At 42.1% G+C, this 23,620-nt stretch overlaps 4 protein-coding genes across 7 annotated transcripts; 2 read left to right on the top strand and 2 right to left on the bottom strand.

The window, feature by feature from the left end:
• Positions 1–2,696: 2,696 nt before the first annotated feature.
• LOC114866637 (ADP-ribosylation factor-like protein 3) lies at positions 2,697–5,420 on the bottom strand. Of its 3 annotated transcripts, XM_055513690.1 has the most exons (7): positions 5,114–5,420; positions 4,882–4,986; positions 3,930–4,073; positions 3,738–3,854; positions 3,584–3,634; positions 3,276–3,461; positions 2,697–3,132 (listed from the first exon to the last, which is right to left on the bottom strand). In XM_055513690.1, exons 2-7 carry the CDS (start codon positions 4,930–4,932, stop codon positions 3,085–3,087), a joined length of 597 nt encoding a protein of 198 aa, XP_055369665.1. In that variant the 5' UTR covers positions 4,933–4,986; positions 5,114–5,420; the 3' UTR covers positions 2,697–3,084. The 3 variants fall into 3 exon arrangements, with proteins under 3 accessions (XP_055369665.1, XP_040929070.1, XP_029024475.1); XM_041073136.2 differs by lacking the exon at positions 5,114–5,420 and having other exon boundaries at positions 3,744–3,854; positions 4,882–5,084; XM_029168642.3 differs by lacking the exon at positions 5,114–5,420 and having other exon boundaries at positions 4,882–5,080.
• A 30-nt stretch (positions 5,421–5,450) lies between these two features.
• Positions 5,451–12,819, top strand: wbp1 (WW domain binding protein 1). The gene is made up of 4 exons (XM_029168641.3): positions 5,451–5,668; positions 6,439–6,541; positions 6,802–6,969; positions 7,699–12,819. Exons 1-4 carry the CDS (start codon positions 5,606–5,608, stop codon positions 8,241–8,243), a joined length of 879 nt encoding a protein of 292 aa, XP_029024474.1. The 5' UTR covers positions 5,451–5,605; the 3' UTR covers positions 8,244–12,819.
• A 92-nt stretch (positions 12,820–12,911) lies between these two features.
• Positions 12,912–17,678, bottom strand: lman2la (lectin, mannose-binding 2-like a). 2 transcript variants are annotated; one of them, XM_029168640.3, is made up of 9 exons: positions 17,539–17,678; positions 15,970–16,088; positions 15,639–15,756; positions 15,468–15,550; positions 15,333–15,365; positions 15,013–15,174; positions 14,671–14,785; positions 14,227–14,346; positions 12,912–14,149 (listed from the first exon to the last, which is right to left on the bottom strand). In XM_029168640.3, exons 1-9 carry the CDS (start codon positions 17,579–17,581, stop codon positions 14,007–14,009), a joined length of 936 nt encoding a protein of 311 aa, XP_029024473.3. In that variant the 5' UTR covers positions 17,582–17,678; the 3' UTR covers positions 12,912–14,006. The 2 variants fall into 2 exon arrangements, with proteins under 2 accessions (XP_029024473.3, XP_029024472.1); XM_029168639.3 differs by lacking the exon at positions 17,539–17,678 and adding an exon at positions 16,314–16,542.
• mtfp1 (mitochondrial fission process 1) lies at positions 17,022–22,156 on the top strand. The gene is made up of 6 exons (XM_029168643.3): positions 17,022–17,186; positions 18,919–19,046; positions 19,141–19,373; positions 19,520–21,617; positions 21,693–21,884; positions 21,974–22,156. Exons 1-4 carry the CDS (start codon positions 17,117–17,119, stop codon positions 19,584–19,586), a joined length of 498 nt encoding a protein of 165 aa, XP_029024476.1. The 5' UTR covers positions 17,022–17,116; the 3' UTR covers positions 19,587–21,617; positions 21,693–21,884; positions 21,974–22,156.
• The last annotated feature ends 1,464 nt before the right edge of the window (positions 22,157–23,620 follow it).

Raw genomic sequence — 23,620 nt, 5'->3', positions numbered from 1 at the left:
TTTCCTCCCGGTGCACTTTGGAGTGAAGGGTCAGCGAGGGGTTGGCGAGGGGTCAAGAGTATGACCTCTGACCTCGTGCTAGTGGAGTGTGAGACACCAGTCGGTCGGTTATTGATTCATAGGCCTCCCAGTTTACTCATGTCATTATCTGCTGGACACGATTGCTTTCCAATTGCAGTGATTGGAAGTGAAAGCACTAACACAAACACGTGACAGGGATGTGATTGGCAGGACAATATAATAAACGAAATAAAATGCGTTACTAGGAATAGTCCCAGAATGATCCGACATGAGACGCACGATCCCAGATTCTGGATTCAGAATTGGTTTGAAACATCACCAAATCGTTATATGATCACCAAATACTAGACACGCTTCTCTTTCCCGTCTGCTTTCTGTTTCAGGAACATCAAACAGGGCTTCGGACCCCCTGCCAAGCCGACCCCCACCACGCTCTGAACCGACCCGCTCCGAGGTGTGAACTCTTGTCCCCCGGCTGATAGAACCTCCCAATCATTTTTATAGTCCCCATCCCTTGCTGTTTATGACTCTGCAGTTTGATTATAGCAAAGAGGGGTTGGAGAGGTAACACACACACACACACACACACACACACGCTCTTCAAAGAAGCTATGAGTGGAATGTGGACATTTGTTGTTTGTTTTATCATCCAGTACCAGCACTTATCTGCTTAATCATAAAGGATTGGCCTGGGAATGAGGCAGGAGGGACTCTGCGCTGACCAAACAAACACTACCCCACACTGTAATTGTTACTGAAGGGATGGGCCAACGTCAGTGTGATTAGAGCCCTTTACAAGCTACATGGGAGTTTAATATGAGGAGAGAACAAGCTAACAGTTTACTTTAACATTAAGAGTCCTGCTGCTGTTAAGACGCACCTGAGTGAGTTCACTATTTATACTCATTTTAGACTTGTGCCTTTTAGAATTGCCCATTTATTAGATACAGACAATGGTTTGTTCCTTTTTTTTGGTATTATTTATTTCTGTTTTACTGGCAAATAACATTCCAGACCATACTTATTGTACATTAGGCAATACATTTTGTTCTATTGTCTTCTGTATTTCACAACATTCTTTAAACATAACTTCCCTCAACTGTAAATAGACCTAATGCCTCCTGTCTCTGCCACAATTTTTCTAAACTGTCCAGTGAATATGTTATTATTATTATTGTTGTTTAAACTTGACAAACTTTCCTGAGGAAACAAAATACATACGTCAGGCACCTTTCGTCTTAGAATCTGAATAATCCCGCGCCACCGCTAACCAAAGTGAGTGCGCCGCAGTTAAAGTTGGCACGATGCACTTTAATTAAGTCAGAGGATTTCTCCCCGGCCCTGTAAGTCAATCAGCCTCTCTGCCCTTAGTTTCCCCTGTGTGGGAGGCCAGCGTGCAGGCCTGAGTAGCTGGGAAAGTCCCATGATTTATGGCCTTTTGCAGGCCTGACTGCCTCTCACCTCGCTGATGGTGGAGCCGGAGGTAACAAGGACGGGTTGCGCCAATCCACCCTTCTGTTTGGCAAATCCAATGTTATTCATCTGGGATTCAAAGCCACTTCACAGCTTTCGCTGTGTGATTTATACGGCTTTGCTAGATAGCATTAAAACATCCATCTGACTATTTTAATGTGTAATTGGGTATATTTTTTACAGGTTGGGTGATTATCACATGTATTAGATGTTAATGATTAAGCAAGCCAAGGACAGAGAAGGAGGGCTTTTATTGTCTGTCTCACATGGAAGATTTTCATTTCCTTATTCATTACATTCTGCTTTTTTCTTTTGATGTTTGCTCCATGGAGCTTTGAAAAGTGTGCGCACATTCAAGAACAAATTAAAAGGTTTAATAAAACACACAAGGTTTTTTTTGAGGTTCTGCTGTGGTTTAATATTTTCCCTGTGACCCTTTACCCAAGTTAAGTGTCCTACGTGCATATTGCTGTATCAGCAATAATAGAAAAAACACTAACAGGCGAGACACTATCAAAAAAGATTAAAGCCGACAAATAGGTGGATTTTTACACTTTGTGCACTTGTTTTAGCCTCAATCAGAGGGTCAAGCAGCTCTGGCATATTAAAGCCAGCCAGCCTTACATATGGAGAGCGACACACACTCATGCACACGTAACACTCGCAGTAGCAGCGGCAGCAGGGCAGTAACTCAAGGCCAAAAGAGGAGGTTTATTTTATCATGGGCAAAGGCGCCAGATCGTGTTGGTATGAAGGGGCTATATAAATGCAAATGGTATTGGGGAGCTATTAGTCCTGGAAAGGGTTCGTATGTAAATGCCCTATAGGACCACGGCGAGGTGCTCGGCCAGTTCACTTTACTGGGTTTGTGGCAAATGCGTTGCAAAAGGCAAAATAGGAAAATGGTCTGAAAATGCAATTGCCTTGTGGTAAATCACGGTGAACAAGGTGAGAAGTTGAGTAATTGAATCGTTTGTTGTGGATGCAGGAGAAATGCGTTGAGGTCTGTTTCCTGTTTGCACGTGCAGGTGTTTACGTTTCATGGTCATTTTTTTGCAAATTATAGGTTTTTTTTCAGCGCCAGAGGAGAACTGGGGGTGAATAAGCAGTGTTGCAGTAGTAGTTCTGTACGTTTTTGTTGCTTTTCACTCACAGAAGCCAACTTCAGTAAAAGTTTAGATAAATATTAACAGGCAAACTGATTACTGCATGATTTGTGTATATGGCATTGAATCTGTTTGGAAAATACAGCTAAAGTCCAAAGAGAAGAATATATACTTTTTAACGCAGGGACAAATATAAAACACAATAATAATGCAAGACCGTCCTCTAGCGGTGATTAGAGAGAATTACAGCCAAATGATGCTAGTTTACAAATGCACCATACAAAACAGACAGACATTTACCACAAACCTTTAAAGCTACACATAAATGAATAAATAATAAATAATTGTATTATTATATAGTAGATACATTTGAGCACAAAGGCTTCTGTACATTATTTGGTTCTCATACTATCAAGCGATGATAGACATGCATAAACAGAGATCAGAGATAAAGTGCAAGTTTAGTTCTTCATAGATGTTTCCCCTATTTCTTCCGTGAAGCCAGATTTCTGCAAACCCAGGTCATACCATCCTGGGGAAGAGCAAAACAGACAAAAACTCTATGAGATAAAACCAACTCCAATTCAGCATCAGTGCCCCTGACTAACAGTAAAGAAACAAGAGCTGAGGTACAATGAATATAAAAATAAAAAGATTTGTCTGTGCTGCATTTACCTGCAGTCCCTCACCAGTCAGGCCGGAGCAGGCCTGCACCTGCCACATGCGATCCCGGATAGTGTGCAGCTTGAGACCTTCCGCCAGCTCAGACGCTGGAGTCGCTGTCATCAGGTCCTGTTTGTTGGCAAAGATGAGCAGCGGCACAGCAGCAAGTTTCTCCTCCTCCAGCAACTCAGCCAGTTCCTGTACAAACAGAGTACACAACTCTAGGTCATTACAGGAAATTAAAATATGACATAAAATGATGTTTTAACTTTCATGATACTCCTTAACTAGTCATCACAAATGAAAAGCTTCCATCTTACCAAACTTGTCTCTTCAAACCTTTTTATATCAGAGCTGTCAATCACATAGATCTGAAAAATGTACAGAAAACACTTTACTGTAACTCGTTCATGTTTAAATTATGTTTGTGTACTGGGTTTAAAAACATATATAAGTACATAAAACATAATCTACCAGTACATCTGTGTGCTCATAATAGTTCCTCCAGTAGGGCCGGATCTTGCGCTGTCCTCCAATGTCCCAGACATTTAACTTGAAGCCCGATGACTGAACGCTCTTTATGTTGAAGCCCTGCAACATAAAGAGGTTAGCACTGAGCACAGACGACATAATGTAGGTTCCAGATGTGTGTGTGCTTATCAGTACTTGTGTGGGGGTGATGTGGCTAATATCTTCAGCTGCCAGTTGTTTCAGCAGCGTAGTCTTGCCAGCATTGTCCAAACCTAACAACAGTATGTGCACTTCCTGGTTTGGAGAATGCTTCAGCCGCCGCAGAATGGACAGCAGGCCCTGGATCACAGAATATGCAAGAGATGATGAGCTTCAACAGAAAATAGGTTTTTATAACAACTAGAATAGTGAAACCTGCAGGCATTTTTACTGCATCATGGCCTTGGTTCATTAGATTAAGTCTCCAGCAATCAGCGGGCTGGCACCCAATGCAACATGCACCACTCATCAGAGGAACAAGGAGGTTAAACACTCACCCTAGAGCAACAGCCATCTACTGCAGAGCAGCTGAGGATTTAGCTTCTGGAAGCTGGCAATGACCTACAAATGTAGCGGGCCAAAAGCATTTAGCCCAGATTAGGCATGTGCACGGAGAGTTACTTCCGTCCAGAAGATGCTAAGGAAGACTAATGACTCAAGCTATTTAGGTGGCAACGTGCTCTCTTGAAATGGAAACGTTGTCTCTGTGACTGTGTCAGCACCAGAGCAGACCACACCCGACAATAATCATAATAAGAATTAAAACATATTTCAGTTTACATCTTAGAACTCACTTTTTGTTAATCTGATGTGATGTAATTATTGTTTAATGTGTGTTGTTTTTCATTTATTTTAATATTTTAAATTGTTTCCTCAACACAAATGAATAGTAAATAAAAACTCAAATAACATTTGCTGAGGCTGGAATATTGGTTGAATGCATATATAATGCAATACATATTACATAATACATATTATTGCCCTCAGAAACAACAGTGTCAACTTTCTAAGGGTTTGAGCAGTTGGTGACTTTTCTATTCACGCTGTAAGTGTATGTATTAATCTAATGCTTCTATTCCTGCCATGAGTGTAAATCGCTATAACTCACCATGCTTTCCTCAGGTGTCGTGGTCCCTTTACACGATGACTGGATTAACATCTCGCTTCTTGGGAGAGCGTGGAAACGATGACGTCAACATAAACAACGTGACAGCTGGGCGTCATGAGAACAACAAATTACAGAGCAGGGAAGGCACCACGAAGTATTGTACCTGTAATACCTGTAATATTTGTATTATGCATTATGTAACGATCGTATTTTTTAATATTCATGTTCTTACCTCGTCTGTAAATAGACAGAAAATAAAATATGTATAAAGTCATTAAAACCTCAACATGTTCTACATGCAGTAAAATTGAAAAACGATTTAAAGACTTGAGTTAACTGAAATACGCAAGAAACATTACTTTTCCCTTGACCCACATGCTCCTCACAGGAATTATCAAAACGGGAATTCTAAAAACCGTTAAAAATTAATTAATAGCCACTTTATGTTGAGTTTAATCTGCCCTACGGAACGTGAACCTACATTACACGAAATCATGTGTTTTCACTCGTGCGCACGCGCACAGCGCCCCCTGGCGGCGGGCGTCCGGTTGTCGTATTACACTACAAGTGGCGATTCTGAGTCGAACGGCAACAAAAACATGTCCGAGTGCGACGCGCTGCGAGGCTAAAGGAGCGACGGCCACCTGCAGTCGCTGCAACAAGCTGTCGGGGCGACCGACTGCTATGTGATTCCCATCGTGTCGACGGCCGACAACCCAGAAAGATGCCGCAGAAAGCACTGGGATCCATTGTAGGTCTTCTTTGTACCGGGACCTGTCTGGTGCAGGTAAGCCGCCACTAGCGCCCCCCGTGTCGGCCGACGGTTTCAGGCCAGACCGCGGCTCTAGGGCTGGGTTAAGGCCTCTCCTCGACCCTTTTTGTTTCCTCCACAAAGGAAACTGCTTCTCTACCGACACCGAGGGTGACGTCAGTTAGTCAAAGTTTGGACTTATATTTTGACAGATGGCTTTTTAGACGAAACTCGTGTTCACGCGAAGAACTACGCGGGTGTGTTTCGTGGCCTGGGTGTTTTCAGTTTGAATCCGGAAAGATAAAGATTAACGTTGCTAAGTGGCGATGATGCCGTTTGGTGTGAGCTAACTAATAGGAGGAAGACGAGACACTCACTCGTCTGTTTGCTTTACGAATGCAGGTATTTAAAAGTTTGAACTCGCCAATAGTGATTTAAACCTGTAGAACCCATTTCTATTGTCATCGATTAATTACTCTTTACGCAAGGTTTCTTATTATTATGTCCAGACTTACCAGTCAAATGTATTTCTTGTCTAGCTCCCTGAAAAATTTCACCTGCATTCATAAAAGCATCTTAACATTTAAAGATGTGTTTAATTTCAGCATGGTTTAATCTGTACTAATATTGGTGCCACGTTTTGGACTTGAATGAAATCTGAAAGGAACTGACGCCGACATAACAAGTGGCAACTGGATAAATAGATCCCAGATCCGTCAAGAGGATGCTGTGCGTTCACGTGTTTACTGTGGCAGTGGAGCATTTACTCGTGTCTTCACGTTGTTTACCTTCTGTGTGTATTTAAGGGCAAGGAGTTCTGTTTCGGTGTAAACAATGAACAGTACCGCTGTGAGATGGGGTATTGCTGTGGAGAGACCGAGTGCTGCACCTACTACTATGAGCTTTGGTGTAAGTATTTTTTATTCTTGTCCCTCCTTTTACTCAGCGTCTCTTTCAGAAACATCACATCACACTACTTTTAGCGCACTTTTCCCCACATTTAATATTTATTTTGAAGTTGTATTCACAACCTTCTCTCAGTGATATACTGTGTGCCCAATTATGCGACCTTCACCTGTTACGTGTTATAAGTCAGGCTGATCTAATGTTTCTTAGGTGACTTGCCTATAGTGATCATAAGATTACATTTGGACTGCCCCCCTTCACAGGGTTCTGGCTGGTATGGACCCTAATCATCATGCTGAGCTGCTGCTGTGCCTACCGACACCGAAGAGTTAAAATGCGCCTTCAGCAAGAGCAACGTCAGCGTGAGATCAGTCTCATGGCCTACCAGGGAGCCTCTAGTTCCTTCATTTCTCCTCCACCACTCAATCTGAGTGAGTGGTCTCTTTGTTTGCTAATACAGCCTCTATCAGTGTCATGATAATCTTCATAACGGTGCTGCAAATGTGAATCCACGGCCATGGGGTTGATTACACAACCCTGATGTCAGTGGTCAGTCTGGACCTTGTCTGCAATTCGATATCATGTCCACTAATAAAACAGAGCTGACTGGGACATCTTACACACTTGTCAGGGTCTAAAGGCATTAAATAAAACGCTTGCGATAATGTCAAGAATACCCAGACAGCGACTCACACACAAACATAGCAACATGTACTTTGATAGCTCTTAGCAAAAGCCAAGGCAAGTCGTTTAGGTTTTTTCAACATTGTAGGTTTAAACTCACCTTTTAATGAGATCATTCACTGGTGGTTGTGTTATGAGAGCAGTGGTCCCTAATAAGAACACAGCGGTGTAGCGATATAGTAGGTTAGCTATTAATGTGTGTAAGTGTTTGCACAACCTTGTGTCCTTGTTATGTCTTTTTGATCCTTGACAAACTAAGACACATAATTTGAAAAGCATCTAAATGATGCATGTTTAATATTGGCTTGCAGTTTTTGTAGATATTATTTATTTTATCTCAGTGTTTTACCATTAAAAATATACATATAAAAGTTATGTTATATATATTTGTTAAATATTATGTTATATATATTTGTTAAACTTGTCCTTTGTGGATGTAAAGGTTCTAATTTGATTTTTGATTTGATTCCTTTTAGGATTTTGGAATGACTGCAAGCTTCCTGACTATGAAGAGGTAGTAGGTCACCCCCCAACACCACCACCTCCTTATTCCGAAAACCCTCCTGAAACGCATCCAGCCCTCCCTCCCCAACTGAGCCATCCTCAGCCACATGCTGCCGCAGGGCCACAGCTGCTCTCTGGGACAGAACCAGAGTTAAACAGCCAGGCCTCAGGCTCATCATTGGCTCAAGCAGCAGCTCCTGTGCACATCCAGTTAGAGCATCGGGAAGAGGAGAATGTGGAGGCTTCATTATTGGCTGAGGAGGAGGAGGATGAGGAGCTAATCACTCGCCGTCGGCACGTAACCGGCGACTCAGGTATTGAGGTATGTATTTGCCAGCTAGATGTAGATGAGGGCTCAGGTCTTGAGGAGGAAAGTGATGAAGAGCATCAAATGTGCAAGGCCACCGGTGGAGACTGCTGCTCTGGGCACCAGCAGCAGCAGCCCTTCAGACAGAAGGAGCACTCGTCTGAGCTGCCCAGCCAAACCACCAGCACCACTGGAGACCACATGGTGTGATGTGTTGCTCTCCGCCTCGTACTGGGTGATATAACATAATGGCTGCTATCATCATCCTCACCACAGGGAGTGTTTGTGTTTTCATATCAAAACTAACACAGGCATGATGATGATGATGATGATGATAACTAATCTAATGGCCCTTGGTTTCGAAAGGACACTTCATGGAGTCCTATTTGACTCTTTCTGTTTTGCTTTTTCTTAGTGGGTAAACTAGCAGACTTTCAGATTTTCTATCTGGTTAATTGTGACAATATAATTTGGTAGCAAATCCTTTTTGAATAGAGGACTAGCTAGGAGCCTACCATCAAAATCAAGCAAAATGTTGTATCCCCACTAGGACTAAGCAGACCAGAAAGCAAACCTTTTCAAACCTTACAATCATAGTGGTTAGACGTTTATAGTACACATTTCATTATCCCTGAAGCAGTGTGTGTAAGAAACCTAGTGAGCGTGCTGTGTAATCTAGGGCACAGCTGCATGGTGATGTCAGCTCTAATTGACAACCAGCATCTGGTGTAAAGTCTGAGAAACTTCTTACAAAGTGACTGTACCTAGACTATGGGGGAATAAGGCAGGGTAATAGAAAAACCCACAACCGGTAGTAGAGAGAGATATGAATGAGCTGAATTAGTCACCCTCCTCCTGACACCCAGCACCCTTTTCCTTTTTGATATCCATACTGTGGCCTCAAGGGTTCACAGATTATTATGACTGTAATTAAGGGGTGATCAACGTTTTGTGATTTATTGATTGTGTGCACATTCAGAGTCTGTTCTCTGACTGCATTTTTTTGGAGAGAAATAGCCAAAAAGGGCTACGCCACCAACATTTCTTAATCAATAAAAGCCTTGTGGTGGCTTTTTGTTAGCATGTGTGATTTACTGTTACAGCGGAGTAGATTGCTCAGCGTGTGTTTTGTACGTTTGTAAAGAAGGATGTGGTTTTTCTTTTTGTTTTTGTTTTTTATTTCATGACGAGCTAGTTCATTAAATGCAACAGGTGATATCATGAATTGCAACAAAGCCGTACTAATCGTACCAGTCAGTGGGTGTTAGTTCAGTAGGTTCGGGTTGTGTGTGTACCTTTTTTAAAGTGCTGTAGCATCTGGTTAAAATATTCAGCTCTGAGGTGGATTAAAAATAAAACGCACTGGTATATTTGCATGAAGCATGAATTTCTGTCTTTAAATTTGAGTTAATTAACATTTTCCAGCAGCTGTGTTACTTGCATTGCCGTGTGCTTATTATAACAGTGACGGGCTACACAACTCTGTACCCAGATGCTGGTGCAGAGAAGCTCAAGCTCTAATTTACTGGATCTGGTTTCATTGTGTTCATAAAGTTTTTTTTAATGGTGATATAGAGTTTGACAGCATTGGTAGCTGGCGATCTCCTGGCTCGTTATGGCCCCTGTAGCTCTCGGCAGTGTGAGGGATTTGCGATGGTATTTTCCATTGTGGCAAAGGGCAAGTGCAGCAAGTTGAGGTGGATGCAGGCGCTGCTTTGCAGTCCATTCAGTGACGCCTGCAGCGGTTGTGAATAAGTGCATGCTCTCCTGTGTTGCTGTTGCCTGTCCAACATGTTGTATTGTATGTGTGTGTGTGTTTGTGTGTATATATCCAAAGCGTAGCATTCATACTGGATGTTGTCAGATATGGAAACCACAGGAAAAAAAACTGAAATTGATTGAGATTAAAGAGTCCGTGTCTCTTGCAGACAAAGTATGATCAGCTATCTTTTTGTTTGCCTGCTCTGGTGCCGTGTGATAAATTGGCACATTGTGTAACATCTCAGGTCAGTCGTGCGGCCTCACACCAACACTCACCTGTGCTTTGTGTTATGCTTCTCAGCATGTGAAGAGCTTTTGAACTGTTCAACAACTCCAAAGACCTGTTAAGGCACTTCAAGGGCAAACGTTCCATTTTGAGTTGGTCCATGTTTTTCAGATACCAACATTTCATATCATAACAGTTTGAACTCTGACAAGGACAAGTAGAACAGTCTTGGCATTACCTAACGCCGGCTTCTGCTTAAATACGTATAATTTTAGAAGCTGCACAGCTCAGTGGTGCATGAAACCTACAAATAGCATAACCTGGAGCTCACTTGTAGAGGTTGTGTGTTTTGAGTTCTATACTGTGAGCTGGAGCATTTGCTGTTGTAAACTGGAAAAACATCCTGGAGGTCACTCAGTATGGACGCCTGCTTAAATGTTCCCTTAAACATTGGATACTCACATTATGAACACCTTGTGTTGCCCACTGAAACAGGTGCTTAAATGACGCTGACCTTTTCAGTAAAGCTGTTAGACTGTGAGCATGAACACACATTAGCAGAAGTAACACAAGGACTGTTTTTGACCAACATGCCTCCAACTGCCTTGCTGCATTTTTAGAGAGGAAACATTTCTGACAACGGAGCTGCAGAGTATAATTCAGCCTCAGCGGGACGACAGACGTGCTACTGCCTTATTAGATCAGATTTACATAAGTGGTTTTCTTCCAGCTTTCTTTTAATTGGTGACATTTGTGTTGCTCTGGAGCGTGATCGCTGCAGAGGAGTGTTTTTGGATCGATGGAAAATAGCATCTGAGCTTGCGTTTAGAAAAGTTTTTGGTCTATAAAAATTTCGCCTGCTCAGTGATGTTTTACTTACTGTTCATTGGGTTTGTACCTTAGGGGTGATTGTTTTTAAATTTCAAATACTGTGTGTCTTGTTAATTGTGGCGCTGATGGAATTTTTCAAGAGTAGACCGAGTTAGTGCTCATGTAGTTTGTGGAATAACTGGATGGACAGCCTATGGTTATATTTATAAATTGGAGAGTAAAAACTATACAGATTGCTTTGTAACCTTTTTGCCGATGTGCATTTTTGCTTGTTTGTATTTAGACAGATTAACAGACAAAGCAAGGGAATGAGGGATGGAGTGGGCTTTTTTTGTGCATGAGTAAACTGGAATTTTATAGACTTACCTTTGCCAAACTACTATTGCTCTTACTTTCTCATGTTTACCGATCCTAAGGGCTAGAACAGTCATCGGTTGTGGTCAAGCATTTCATTTCTGTCGTTCATTTAAAACCACATTTGTCAGCGTCACGCTGATCAGACATTTGCAGCGTGAGCATTGTTTGGATTTGTCTTCTTGTTGTGGTGGAGCTCCTATTCAAGAATAGTTGATTGTATATGACCGTGTGTTTGTTTCTAGGCTTCGACATTGCCTTTTTTGTTTACTGCAGCTGAGGTGTGTGATGCAACCTACCCAAACCCCGTCCAGTGGGAAACAAGTCTTCACGTTGCATGTGTAGTTGTTACGGGAGGTTTTGCTGTGCTCCGGTGGTGCTTTGTGGACGTCCGCGCTGCACCGAGCTTGTGTCTTGGTAACAGAAACTGTAGCCAGCGCTGTAGCTGTTTGATTTTTCTCGTCCGCACCGCTCTGTGTCGCGGACCCCTGGAAACAGGAGGGCACGGCCGCCCGTGTAGACGTGATGACAGCGGTGGTCGTACACAGATCGTCTCCGTTTTCACTGAGCTGCGTGTGTTTGTGTGGTTGTCGTGATGATGGTGTATTAGGATTCCCACTCTCAGGGTTATAACAACTAGTGCTAGAGTTTTAAATTATTGCATTTTCACCCACCACTCTCAGAAAGCCAAAGCAGTTGTTTCGTGAATATTGTCGCCCAATATTAACTGTACATCACATCTGTGTAGAATCTTGTACTTTACCCAACTAGGCTATGCAAAAACCTAAACCTACTGTTGTATGCTGCGAACCCTTTCTTACTTTCATTTGTTTGTGGACACCAGTACAAGCAATATCATTCTCTGTACTTGTGGCACTGCACTGTACTGTAATCTACTTTGGCTGGTCTGTGTATTTGCATTTTTTTTTTTTCAGAAAGCCTGCATAAATATATGCTTGTAATGCTATTTCAATTATGTATGTCAGCTGGGGGGCTTTCAGTTCAAAAGCCATTCTAGTTAATATTTTGTTTAGTTTTAGTTTGTCTTTTTCCAGTCTGCCTCCTCAACCACTAACACTTTTCCACATGAATGAGTTGTGTAAGCCGAAAGAAGAAGTTTCATATAAATGTTGGGTGTTGTTGGATGAATTCCTTTTAGGCACATTTATCCGTTTGATGCATTTCCATCCCTCACTTTTGTTGCACTAATCCAGTAAGTTGTGTTTCTTAGATTGAACAACTGCTTTCATCTTGTTTTCATTTTATTGATTCTTAACTGACTGAAATATCTGAATATTTAACTGTTGCCTTTTAATCCTCAGTAAGTACAACACCACCAGTTTCCAAAATTTGTATATACTATACATATGAAAGACCTCAACATGGAACACAGTCAGCTAGAGTTAGACCAGGACACTAGCAGAAATACTTTAAACCACTCATTGTCTACAATGACACACCTGACTTTAAACCAGCTAAAATTGGTAAAGTGGAAAAGATCTGGAAGCACTGAATGATAAACTTGCTTTGGTTTTGAGAATATGTCTGCTGTGTACTCTTTAGGTCATCATATGTATTTTATTTTTTTAATAAAACAAACATTGGCAATAAACAGACAGACTCCATTTATCCCCTTGAAATCCTCACAAAAGGTCTGATCTGGAGCTGTTTTTGCACTTTGCAAGGACGTATTTAAAAACACAGGATCATTGTGAAACTTTTAATTCAATGCTCAAACAAAACCAACATTGTCCTTCAAATGTAGAACAATTGTGATTCTGTATAGTAATATCTGTATATAGAGACTTGTTTGATCGTTAGTGGGATATTGTGAAACAGCTTGAGTTAAAAATGGCTCTGTGTCTCACTGAAAGGAAAAATGAGGCAAAGTTTTCATAGAATATAAATAAGTTAGGGACGTTGTCAGAGTGGCCACATGAAATGAAGTCTTTAAACATTGCACAATGAAAAACAAAGCACCACATGAGTCTTGGAACCATTTCGTGAAGGTTTTGAAGCAGAGTCGACAACAGCTGGCCGACACCCACATTTATCAGAGGCAGCCCGTGGCCAGACCAGCATGTTGGAAACACACTATGACAGAGTCCACATAAAAACACAAGTGATCCTTTTGTGTACACTTCACACACAAAACAACAAACATACCTTCAGTAGTAAATGGGCTGTCAGTCAGCCTTCGGCGCAAGGGCCCGTTCATTACATTTAAATATATTTAGAAGAATTTGCTTTTTGAATATATAGTCAGGAAGAATAATAGTGCTTACATGTAGTACTTGCATACATAACCTTTTCTTGAATCCTCTACTTAAATTATTAGTTATTTTCTCTGTAAAAACTTTAATCTTTGCCATTAGTACATGCGCCCCTACAGAAAGGCATAAAACAGTCAAGGTCTAATAAAGTTGTGGCCCAGACAATTGATAAGACTAATAAATTCAAAATTGGCATGCATCCTACAGCCACTACAGGATAAGAGCACACTGAATACTACATCATATACACAGTCAAAGGAGGCGCTGGGTTCAAAGATGAAACAAGAGGCAACAAATAAATAATAATCACATGGTAAGGCCAAGTTGGTGTGTGTCAGGCGGCGGCCGAGGATAAAGTCATCAGGTCAGCACACTACTTTTCACTACTAACAGTGAAGTTGGAGAATGGCTTTTAGCAGTCAGTGATGTCCTCAGGACACAACAACAGCGCTCTGCTGCTGTCTTTCGTGCAACCGGTTTGTGAACCCCAGTGGTCAGCACAATCGCGGATCTCTTTGTCTCCGCGTGTCAGTAGAAGCGCTTGCGTCGGCTCTCGTTCCAGTGGCTGTAGAGCACCAGGCAGATGACGATGAGGAAGATGCAACCCAGCATGGAGAAGAGAACAGTGAAGAAAATGGCTATTCCGCTCATGCCCTCTTCATTCTGATCCACTGGAGGAGAAGAGAATAAACCATGTGAATGGAGTAAAGGCTAATAGTGAGGTTGAACACATTAATATTGGTCTTACATCTTAGTAGTTCTATGTTATCCACACTGGGTATGGTTATTTCTTCTTCCTCGTCCACTTCCTTCTGACTCCGCAACACAGTCAGTTGATAGAGTTTCAGGGAAATTATATCATGATTATCTATAAATGAAGAATCAGAAAACAGTACTTATAGAAAACAAGGAAAAAACACATGGATTCAGTTATAAGTTATTGTCTTAGACCTATTTCAGCTAAATGTATTATTTCAAAAAATATTTATGTTATTGGTAAACCAGTATTAGGTGATGTGTAAAGGAGTATGTCATCTAAATATCAGAGGTTTTACAATTCTATATATATTGTATGCATGTAAGCATTGCAGATTGTGACATCACAGAAAAAAGACTAAAAATAGTCAAAGCGCTGCTGGAAGTGCCACTATCAACATGATGACCTGAGAGCTGTGTGGGGAAAGCTTTTCACCTGAGAGATCACCAGTGATGGCTGACGCTCCAAAATAATACCCCTGGGGCAGTCGCACACCAGGTATGTCCAGGCAGTCCCTCCATTCGTGTTGCCCATCGATATCTATCATCACCTGAAGGACAGAGGAAACAGGAAGCTGCTGTGAATTTAGGTTTGCTTCATTTACAGTATACTCACATAAGGGTCATGTGACTATTCAGGAAACCTGCTTTGGAACATGCTCTGAACCTGAACATCCTCTCAGGCCCTGACTGATGTCACATTCAAAAATACTAGGAATTACCGTGTTGTTCTGCATCTAGGGAATGGAAGAGAGGAAACGAAAGGTGTGACGCTCACCGTCAACCTGCGGCGGACGTAACGGATGAACAGGAAGGTGTCGTGCTTGAGGTTGCGCACCATGGCGTTGCAGCCGCCCAGCTCTGTGGGCCGACCGTCCCGGTCATGGTCGTAGCTGATGCTGCCATTCCCCACCATGGCCAGAACAAAAGGGAAGATCCTCTATAGGTGGTCAGAGCAAAATCAGAGGAGGCAACAGAAGTTCACAATGTTCACGAATGTACAAAAATGAAATGTATGTTACTTCCTACCGTCGATAAAACAAAGACATGCGGAACAAACAGAAGAGACATAGGGCTGAGTGTTAAATGGTCGATTACCTGTGTGCGAGGAGTGTATCTCTTTTTCTGTGCCTGCATCCAGGGTTGCACAAAAGAACACAGATACAACCTCTTTAAACGCCTGTAAGCATGTGACCCAGCAGCTCAGATCTAAGCAGTACGACTGCAACATACTTCTATGAATTTCTCCTCATTGGGATACGTGTCCACAAAAACACCCAAACCAGTGAAGTTGTCCATGTTTCCAAACACAGGGCCTGTAAAAAAGAATACAGCGCTGACAGTAATCAAATAATCACAGTTCGGTACGAGTTGAGAAGTGCACTTGCTCCCTCTAGCTTGTACCTTTCTGCATGCGTTCCTTAGTGTACCAGATGGCCAGTCCGTCACCATTCAGGTTCTTCTTTCCTTGCCCGTGAACCTTAAAGTGCACCTGCATTTCCCAGTCTTTCAGGTGACAAGGCTAAAAAGACAAACATGTTTATTGAATAATTAAGAAAAGGTAGATTGAGTAGAAGTTCACATTTGGAGTCATTAGAACCATTGTGGGATCTTTCTCTTGTATGATAGTTCATAATAGGGTTCGAAGGTCATGCTCCAGGACCTCACATATTCATAGAGTTGCAGCTCTACACACAGGACACCCATGTAGACAAGAATACCCGTATATACTCACAATGCGGCTCCAGACTGCCCCCTGCCTGCTTTGCATCTCAGGTGTGAGGCGCACCTGGTCCGTGGTTACCATGGCATCCCCCATTAGCTCCCAGTGGGAGGAGCCTAAGGATCCTACACCTGAACACACAAACACCAGCATCTTTACCAAAGCTGACACAGCACAACGTAAAACTATACAAATAACAACATATCGTCTTATTGACTGAATGTCATGGATAAGAGTTACATGGTGTTCAAACTATTCGTTACTAAACGATACAGACATCAAACACACAAGATCACCGAATGGATTATTCTGGAAACATCTGTCTCTCTCCAGTGTTACACTAACCGCTGGGATACCTTGGTAGGGCTTGGACAGGGAATACTCCCGCTTCAGAAACTCCTCCATTTCGTGATCATCCTCGGCAAAACACGGGCTTATGGTAAGAATAAGACAAGCGACGGCCCGGTATATATGAAAACCCATTATGTTTCCTCTGAGAATGAAACAAAACGGAGATTTGGATTCTCTGGAATGATTTCTGCTGCAGGCGGCGGCCATCGTTCAGCTAAACCCCGCCCACTACACTGTCGGCTACCTTTCTATTGGCCCGACGTGTTGAACCATCGTTATTATTGGTTGCCTCTTTTGTCAATCCTAATGCACGCAGTTTATTGGACCTCCGGTACGGTTCTTTTGCATGGCTAGTATACCGGACCTTAAACGTTTATTCATTTGACAGTACAGCATAATAATAAATAATAAATAACACATGCCATATATATAATGTTTTTATTTATAAACTGGGGAAATCGTCGTTAATATTCGTTATTGCACTTACATCCGCATTGTATACAACTTTATTACTAATGTACAGTGTTCTGTACAGAATTTTTACGTGTTTCACGGCATAATTCAAACACACATTGTCCCTCAATGTCACATTGTTGCATATGAGTTTTGAACAGAACCGAAATGAACCATTAGCCTTCCCCTTTGAATGAAATTGATTGAACTGTTCTTGTAGAACGTGGTCCGCCCCCTCCACGATCCTCCCACTCTTTGACTTTCCGCAGACTGACACTCGCGCACGTTCCCACCGGTGCTGAGCGAGTAGTAGTAGCAGCACCAGGGGGGATGGAGTAAATGCAGGAAGAAAGTCATGGATCCCGCTGGAGAACAAACGAGCCAACCAGTCGACATTTATCGCGACACATGGGTCCGCTACTTGGGTAAAGCTTCCGATTTGTTTTCGAACGAACAGACCAGTAGCTTCAGGAAACGGGCGTGATTATTATGTTATTATGGAGGCGAGCTCCAGCTAGCTAGAAGTTAGCATAACAGGCTAACCCCATTTAAATTTTACCCCAATTTTATAGCAAAACTGACTATTAACGCACACTTTGACACTGTAGCACAAATGACTCCCACACCGTCGAATTAGCGTTATGACTGTTGGTTGTGTTGAGTTGTGTTGATTTGTCACCAGCGCCGTTTCATTGAATGTCGGTAGCGAGTTCACGCGTGACTCACAGCCGCACATTGACAGCACAGTGTAGAGTCTCTGTAGTAGCAACTTAGTACCTGCTTTCACCGCTGGTCCTCTCTGTTGAAGCACGGGGGTCATTTCTGCAGGGATCTGGTTACACGACGACCTGAGGAAGGACACGTGCACGTGAAGGGCATTGAGGCTGCAGCTGTTCCCACAGAGAACGCGTCCCCTCCGGCTCTTTCCATGCCTCGCATCGCTCATTTGATGTCATGCTAACGTGTTTATCCCTTCACTGATCTGTTGGCTGTTACCTTTAATCCCCCCTGTCCAGTAATCTCTACACTGAGGAGCAAGTAGAATATAAGCGCAGCCCCACATCTGTCTGTAGTATTTTTATCCTATTATACACGAGACTGGAAAAAGTCAAACTATTATGGCATCTGTTTTATTATTTATTGGTTCCTGGTGCGAAATTCTCAAACTTACAAGCAGAATATATAGTAAAGAAGTAAAAGTATTTTTACCTTTTGTACTTTTTACATCAGGAACATTTGCACAAGATGCTGCCGTGCATAGCTTTTTACTGCATTTGCCAGAACTCTGCTGCATTTCTGGAACTGATTATTTTTTACGATGATTGTAAAAATCTGGGATAGAAGTCACATAACAAACACTGGATTTATCCTGGAATGTGACTGGCGTGACCTCCCGGGCTGACAGGAAAATCCAGTTTGCCACGATGGTGCAGTAGTCTGGGTGTAGCCCTTTTTAGCAGTCCACAGCATGTACAGTATTTGTTGGATTAATAACTTATTACTGTGGATAACTAACTTTTAATACACTAAAGTGACAAGCTGTGAATAAGACACCGTATGGTTCTCAAGCATGCTTTACTTATTTGTATGGCTATGAAGTTTCGACTCCTCACTAAGTCTTGATTAGGTAGAGCATAAAGATGATTCTTCCTTATTTATTTAGCTATCGGCCCTTGTAGGGGGCGTAATAGATTGTCACTGAGCTGGGTTTGTTTGCCTGTGATATTAATGCTTGTAACACAAGTGCCTGCTTCAGCACAGCAGAGTGCAGTGTTTGCATAGTAGCCTGACTTTTGTCAGCTGCACCGGTGATAGAGACAAACAGCAGCAGAAGAATTTGACTCAGCCGTGGCCTGATAATTCTGTCGCCACTCAACCGAAGATAACACTCTGCGTAACTGGATTTCAATTCACTAGTGATTTACATACGAATATGCATTTGTTACATAAATGGCAGAGGGGACTTTTTAATAAATCATCAAGGACATTTAAGTCTGTTGAATGGATATCACAAATTGTCCCTTGGTGTTTTTACTTGAGCAATGTCAGGTATCAGGTGGAGGTTCATTAGCATCTCCTGTGTTTAGAGGCTGTCCAAAGCTAATATGCTTTTAAAGGACACCATGAATGTTAAACTGTGTATCCATGTGCCCACAGGCTATGCCAACGAGGTCGGGGAGGCGTTTCGTGCTCTGGTGCCGGTGAGTTTGGTGTGGGGCAGCTACGCCGTGGCCACCGCGTACGTTACTGCCGATGCTGTGGATAAAGGGAAGAAAGCCGCGGCGGTAAGATGTGGCAATCGAACAGAAGTTACAACATTGGGATAAAAAAAAATGCACAAGAATATAAAAAAATAATAATTCCTGTGATTTTTCCAAGGCCCATGGAGACAACCCAGGGAGGACCACGCGGGTTGCGGCGGCCGTGGTTGACACCTTTGTGTGGCAGGCCCTCGCCTCTGTGATGATCCCGGGCTTCACCATTAACCGCGTGTGCGCCGCCTCGCTCTATGTGCTGGGCAGAACCACCAAATGGCCTCTGCCTGTCCGTAAGTGGGCCACTACAGCTATTGGGCTCTCCACAATCCCCTTCATCATTACTCCCATAGACAGGTATGTGCATCAGGTTCTACAGTGTCTGTACTCTGCATGTACTACATAAAAAGTTGATAACACATGATTCACATGCTCCGCTGCACTTACTGTACCACTTTGGATGACTCTATCTCATGCCAGTGTTTTCACACTCTGCCTTGTAGGTCTGTGGATTTCCTGTTGGATTCGAGCCTTCGAAAGGTCTACGATGGGGGGGAGAAGCACAAATAAGGAAAGACTGGGGTTTTCTATCTTTAACCTCTCAGGGCAATCTAGGTAGCCTCACCAAAAATGTCTAAATACAAATGTAACTGTATAAATATGTCAGTGGACGTGTTGAATCCCTCTTGTTAGTATTTTATTGAAGGGACACAGTGTGCAGTGAGATGTCAGCGATAAAATCTAGAGGAGACTCATGTTTGACCTAATGGGCTAGAGTTCACAGAGCTCATGTCCATAAGTCAAGCTATTAAATACCAATTAGCCATAATTAGTGGTACTGTACTGACACTTTCAGATGATGTTACTGTACTTACACATACCTAGTACTTGCTGTAACAGCGTCTTTTAGCGTTTTTAGTCTCTTTCTGAAAAAAAATTTTCAGGAACATCTATTATGCACTTTTCCACCATTTAGCCATTTTTTTCCACATTTGAATTACAATCTGGATGATTGTGTATATATACTGTATATTGTATATATATATCAATATATTTTATGGTTCCTTTAACAGCGAGTAGTACTTATGGAGGACACCAGGACACCTTCAAGTATTTGTGTGATTATGCAACATTAGTTTAAATTCATAAATAGTCATGCCTATATTTTATTAAGGCGAATTATAATAACTTTAGTCAGGACATTTTAAAAACTTTATTTTGCATGGACTGTTTAAGAAATGGAGCTTATTATCTATCTGTGCAGACGATGGTTAAAGGGATTCATTTTGGGTGCTGTGTATGTACTGTAGGCTTTGCTTAGAGGAACATATGCTGTGTCTCAAACTAAACTATGCAAGGGGAGCAAGAATCTGTGCTGTACGTACACAGGCTTTGCAAATCATTGGAACTGTTCTCCCATTTTAGAAATACATCCAAAATGTAGTTAGATGAGAGAGGGAATTTAATTTTGGAAATGGTTTGATAGGCTTTTTTATAACGGCATGCACCACTGTCACTTCTGTTGTTGTGTACCTTCACATTGTTGCTCTACAGATTTTGTGGTTCACTTTGAGATGGAGAAAAAACGGTTGCAGATTTTTATCTTTACAGTTTGATTTGTCATAGCTGGAAAAGCACAGGCCTGTAACTCCCCACGCTACCAGCACTGTAATGTAGTGCACTCTCTATTTGTGTTAATAGTTATGCCTGTGCTCTTTCTGCAAGATAGGTAAAAATCTATATATTCATATTTAGTGTTTTAAATTTTACACGTGGCATAATATTGTATTTTCTTTCTTACATGCTGAAAAAGACAAGACAGGTTTACCTTTATGAAAGTGTTTTGATGTATTATTATGTCACTGTGGGTTCGGAAGTGGCTTCTGTGAGTCAAGTGTTCAGCCTTAACTGAAAAAAAGCTCATCAAACCTGAAACTGTTCCATTTTCTGTTTTTCACAAGGTGCAAATAAGTTGTTTTAAATGTAAAAAGTGAAGTAATGAAGCTCCATTCATTACAACAGATGCTGGATTCTCAGCATTTCTTTCATTCTGTAACAGTTACTAAAACACTGGAAAAAACACTTGACAAATAAACTACATCAAAGAAAAGTTCGCTTGATTTGTGGTCTGTTGATGAATGACGAGACACGTTTAGTTGAGTCTTTGTTAAACCAACATACTTGCATTCATTACATTTATACTACAAACAAGTATAACAGCGTCTTTTGTGGCTTTGAGGATTTTTGACAGTGCTATTTCAGGAAAATGCTAAACACAATCTGCATCAAGAGCTTCCTATAAAAAAACACGCCTACATCGATTTCAAACAGCAGCATTATAAGCTGCTTTTTGTTGCAGGCAGAGTTTCCATTTCCTGAGTAACCTGTGTCACTTGCAGATGAAAGAGGTGTCGCTGAAAGAATGGTTCAACCAATCAGATCAGAGCAGGTGTGACTTTAGTCTGAAAGCCACAGCTGAGGCCAGTTCTGCAGATGAGCCCTCCACTTAAAACACTAAGAACGCAGCCTTGGTCGCTCCAGTCATGGCTCTTCTAAATCTTGTGTTATTGGCTCTTTTAGCTGCAGTAGGCGTTCAATCAGGTATGAAAAGATGCATATCATTTACTGTATGTTGCGTTTGATCAGTTTACACCTGTTCTGTGTTAACATTTACAGGGTTACCTCATTACATTCAAGGCAAGTGGGCTCTCCTTCATGAGAATCTACAGTCTGAAGCCGCTGATGAACAGTCAGTAGCTGCAGTGGAGGACTACTGGCCTGATGTTGAGCTAGAAATGGTTCATCTGGTTTCACTGAAGGACCAGAACGTCCAGACGACTCCAGAGCCATATGTCATTAAAGACCAAGGTGGGTAGAACATTAGGTTTTAGAGTAAAATACGCAACATTCTCAATGGATTTAGTTGATTCCTACACTTGTTTTCCCGTTATTGTCAGATCATGAAGGAGAAGACTCCACAGTGTGGAAAGTTGCCCTGGTGGCAGTCGTCCTGCTGGTGGCTGTACTGGGGTGTCTGAGCTTGGCCTACTACCTGTGTGTCTGGAGAGGGGGCAGGGTTCACTATCAGCTTCAGAAACCTAATCATGCCTTCATTTAAATAAATGCACTGTTTGAAATTACCCGAAGAAGTCTAATGTGTTCATTAGTTTTTGCATTATTAATGCAATTCCTGCAACACATTCTTCATTCAAAAGTTTAATGCAATTACTGTGACGACCACTAGATGTCGCCATTAACCTTGTGTTCAGCTCAGTGGTAAACCCTGGGTTCCACCAGACATCAAGTCCTAAAATCTTTGTCCTGTGACACCAGTGGTTTGATGCACAACCTTCAGCATATTGTTTCACTCTCTGCTGTCTTTTTTGCTGCCCCCCTACTTTATCAAGAGCATGACTTCAACATTAACAGGCACATATCTTTTGTGTTATGTCTTCACTGGTGGTAAATTTAGCAAAATGCCTTTGCTAAATGTTTTCCTGTTCATGCATAACTCTTCATCAGAATTATGACACTAGTGGAAGTCCAGTGTACTGCTGAGAGTAAAGAGTAATGTTTTAATTCAATGTCGAGCAAGCAGACTCTGATCAAATCCACAAACATTTACAAGCCCCCTTTGGGTAATATGAGGGGGCCCACGGAGACAAAAAATCTGATGAATTGAATTAATCTACCCTCTTGTGATGGATAGGCCTGTTCATGGGGGGTTGGAAAAGGGGAGCATTGTTCATCTGTCACTCCAATTGCCATGTCCCATTATGATTTGTGCCTGGGTTGTGAAGGCCACAAGTGGCGAAAAGACCTCCCTCTCCTTCTCGCTTGTCTTGCTGCCCCGAACCCCCCCAGGAATTCCCAGCCATTCAATGTCTCTCACTCCACGGCTTATGTTCATATCCATACAGCCAGATGCAGGAAAACAAGCACCAGAAAAAGGAAACAAGTTATCTGTCTCTCTCATCTCGTTTAATATACAGCTGTTGTTTAATTCAGACACTAAATCATCTTGTCCACACCCCAAACCTGTATTATGTTTGTAATTGAAATAGGCTAAAAGCAAGAAATCCGATAAGTTGATATCACTGGGTTCCAGTAACATGTAAACACAGAAAATGTAATCCTCTTAGCTTTGACAGTGCAGCCCATATAAGTGCAAAGTGGAGTAGCTTGGCATTCGAACTTCGGTTAGATTTTCCTTGTTTGGTCCAAAAAAAGCAAGAAATCCTGTTCTGATTCCAGCTAATGGTTTGCTTCATTGACCCTGAGCATATGAAGCCATAGACGACCACGCTGTGCTGCCCAGCGTTTTATGTTAATAAACTAAAGTGGGTCTGAACGTCCAGTGCAACTTTTTTTCCTGACCTCTTCTGCAAAACCTGTTGTTCAGAGGCTGTAAATTACAGGGGCCATCTTCAGCCCCGAGCACCTGCCGTTTCAGAGGCGCCTGACCCGTTGGAGGAACAGGTGGTAAAAGCCGACTCAATGGCGAGAACGGAGCTCCGATTCCTTCCTTCCCTTTGTGTGGCCTGAGGATTGCACATTGAAATCTATTTAGCAACTAGATAATAATGCAGCCTGAGAGCAGAAGC

The sequence above is a fragment of the Betta splendens genome, chromosome 12 (assembly GCF_900634795.4).
Source record: "Betta splendens chromosome 12, fBetSpl5.4, whole genome shotgun sequence".
Classification (NCBI taxonomy): domain Eukaryota; kingdom Metazoa; phylum Chordata; class Actinopteri; order Anabantiformes; family Osphronemidae; genus Betta; species Betta splendens.
The sequence above is the reverse complement of the archived record's forward strand: the minus strand, read 5'-3'. Positions and strand labels throughout refer to the sequence as shown.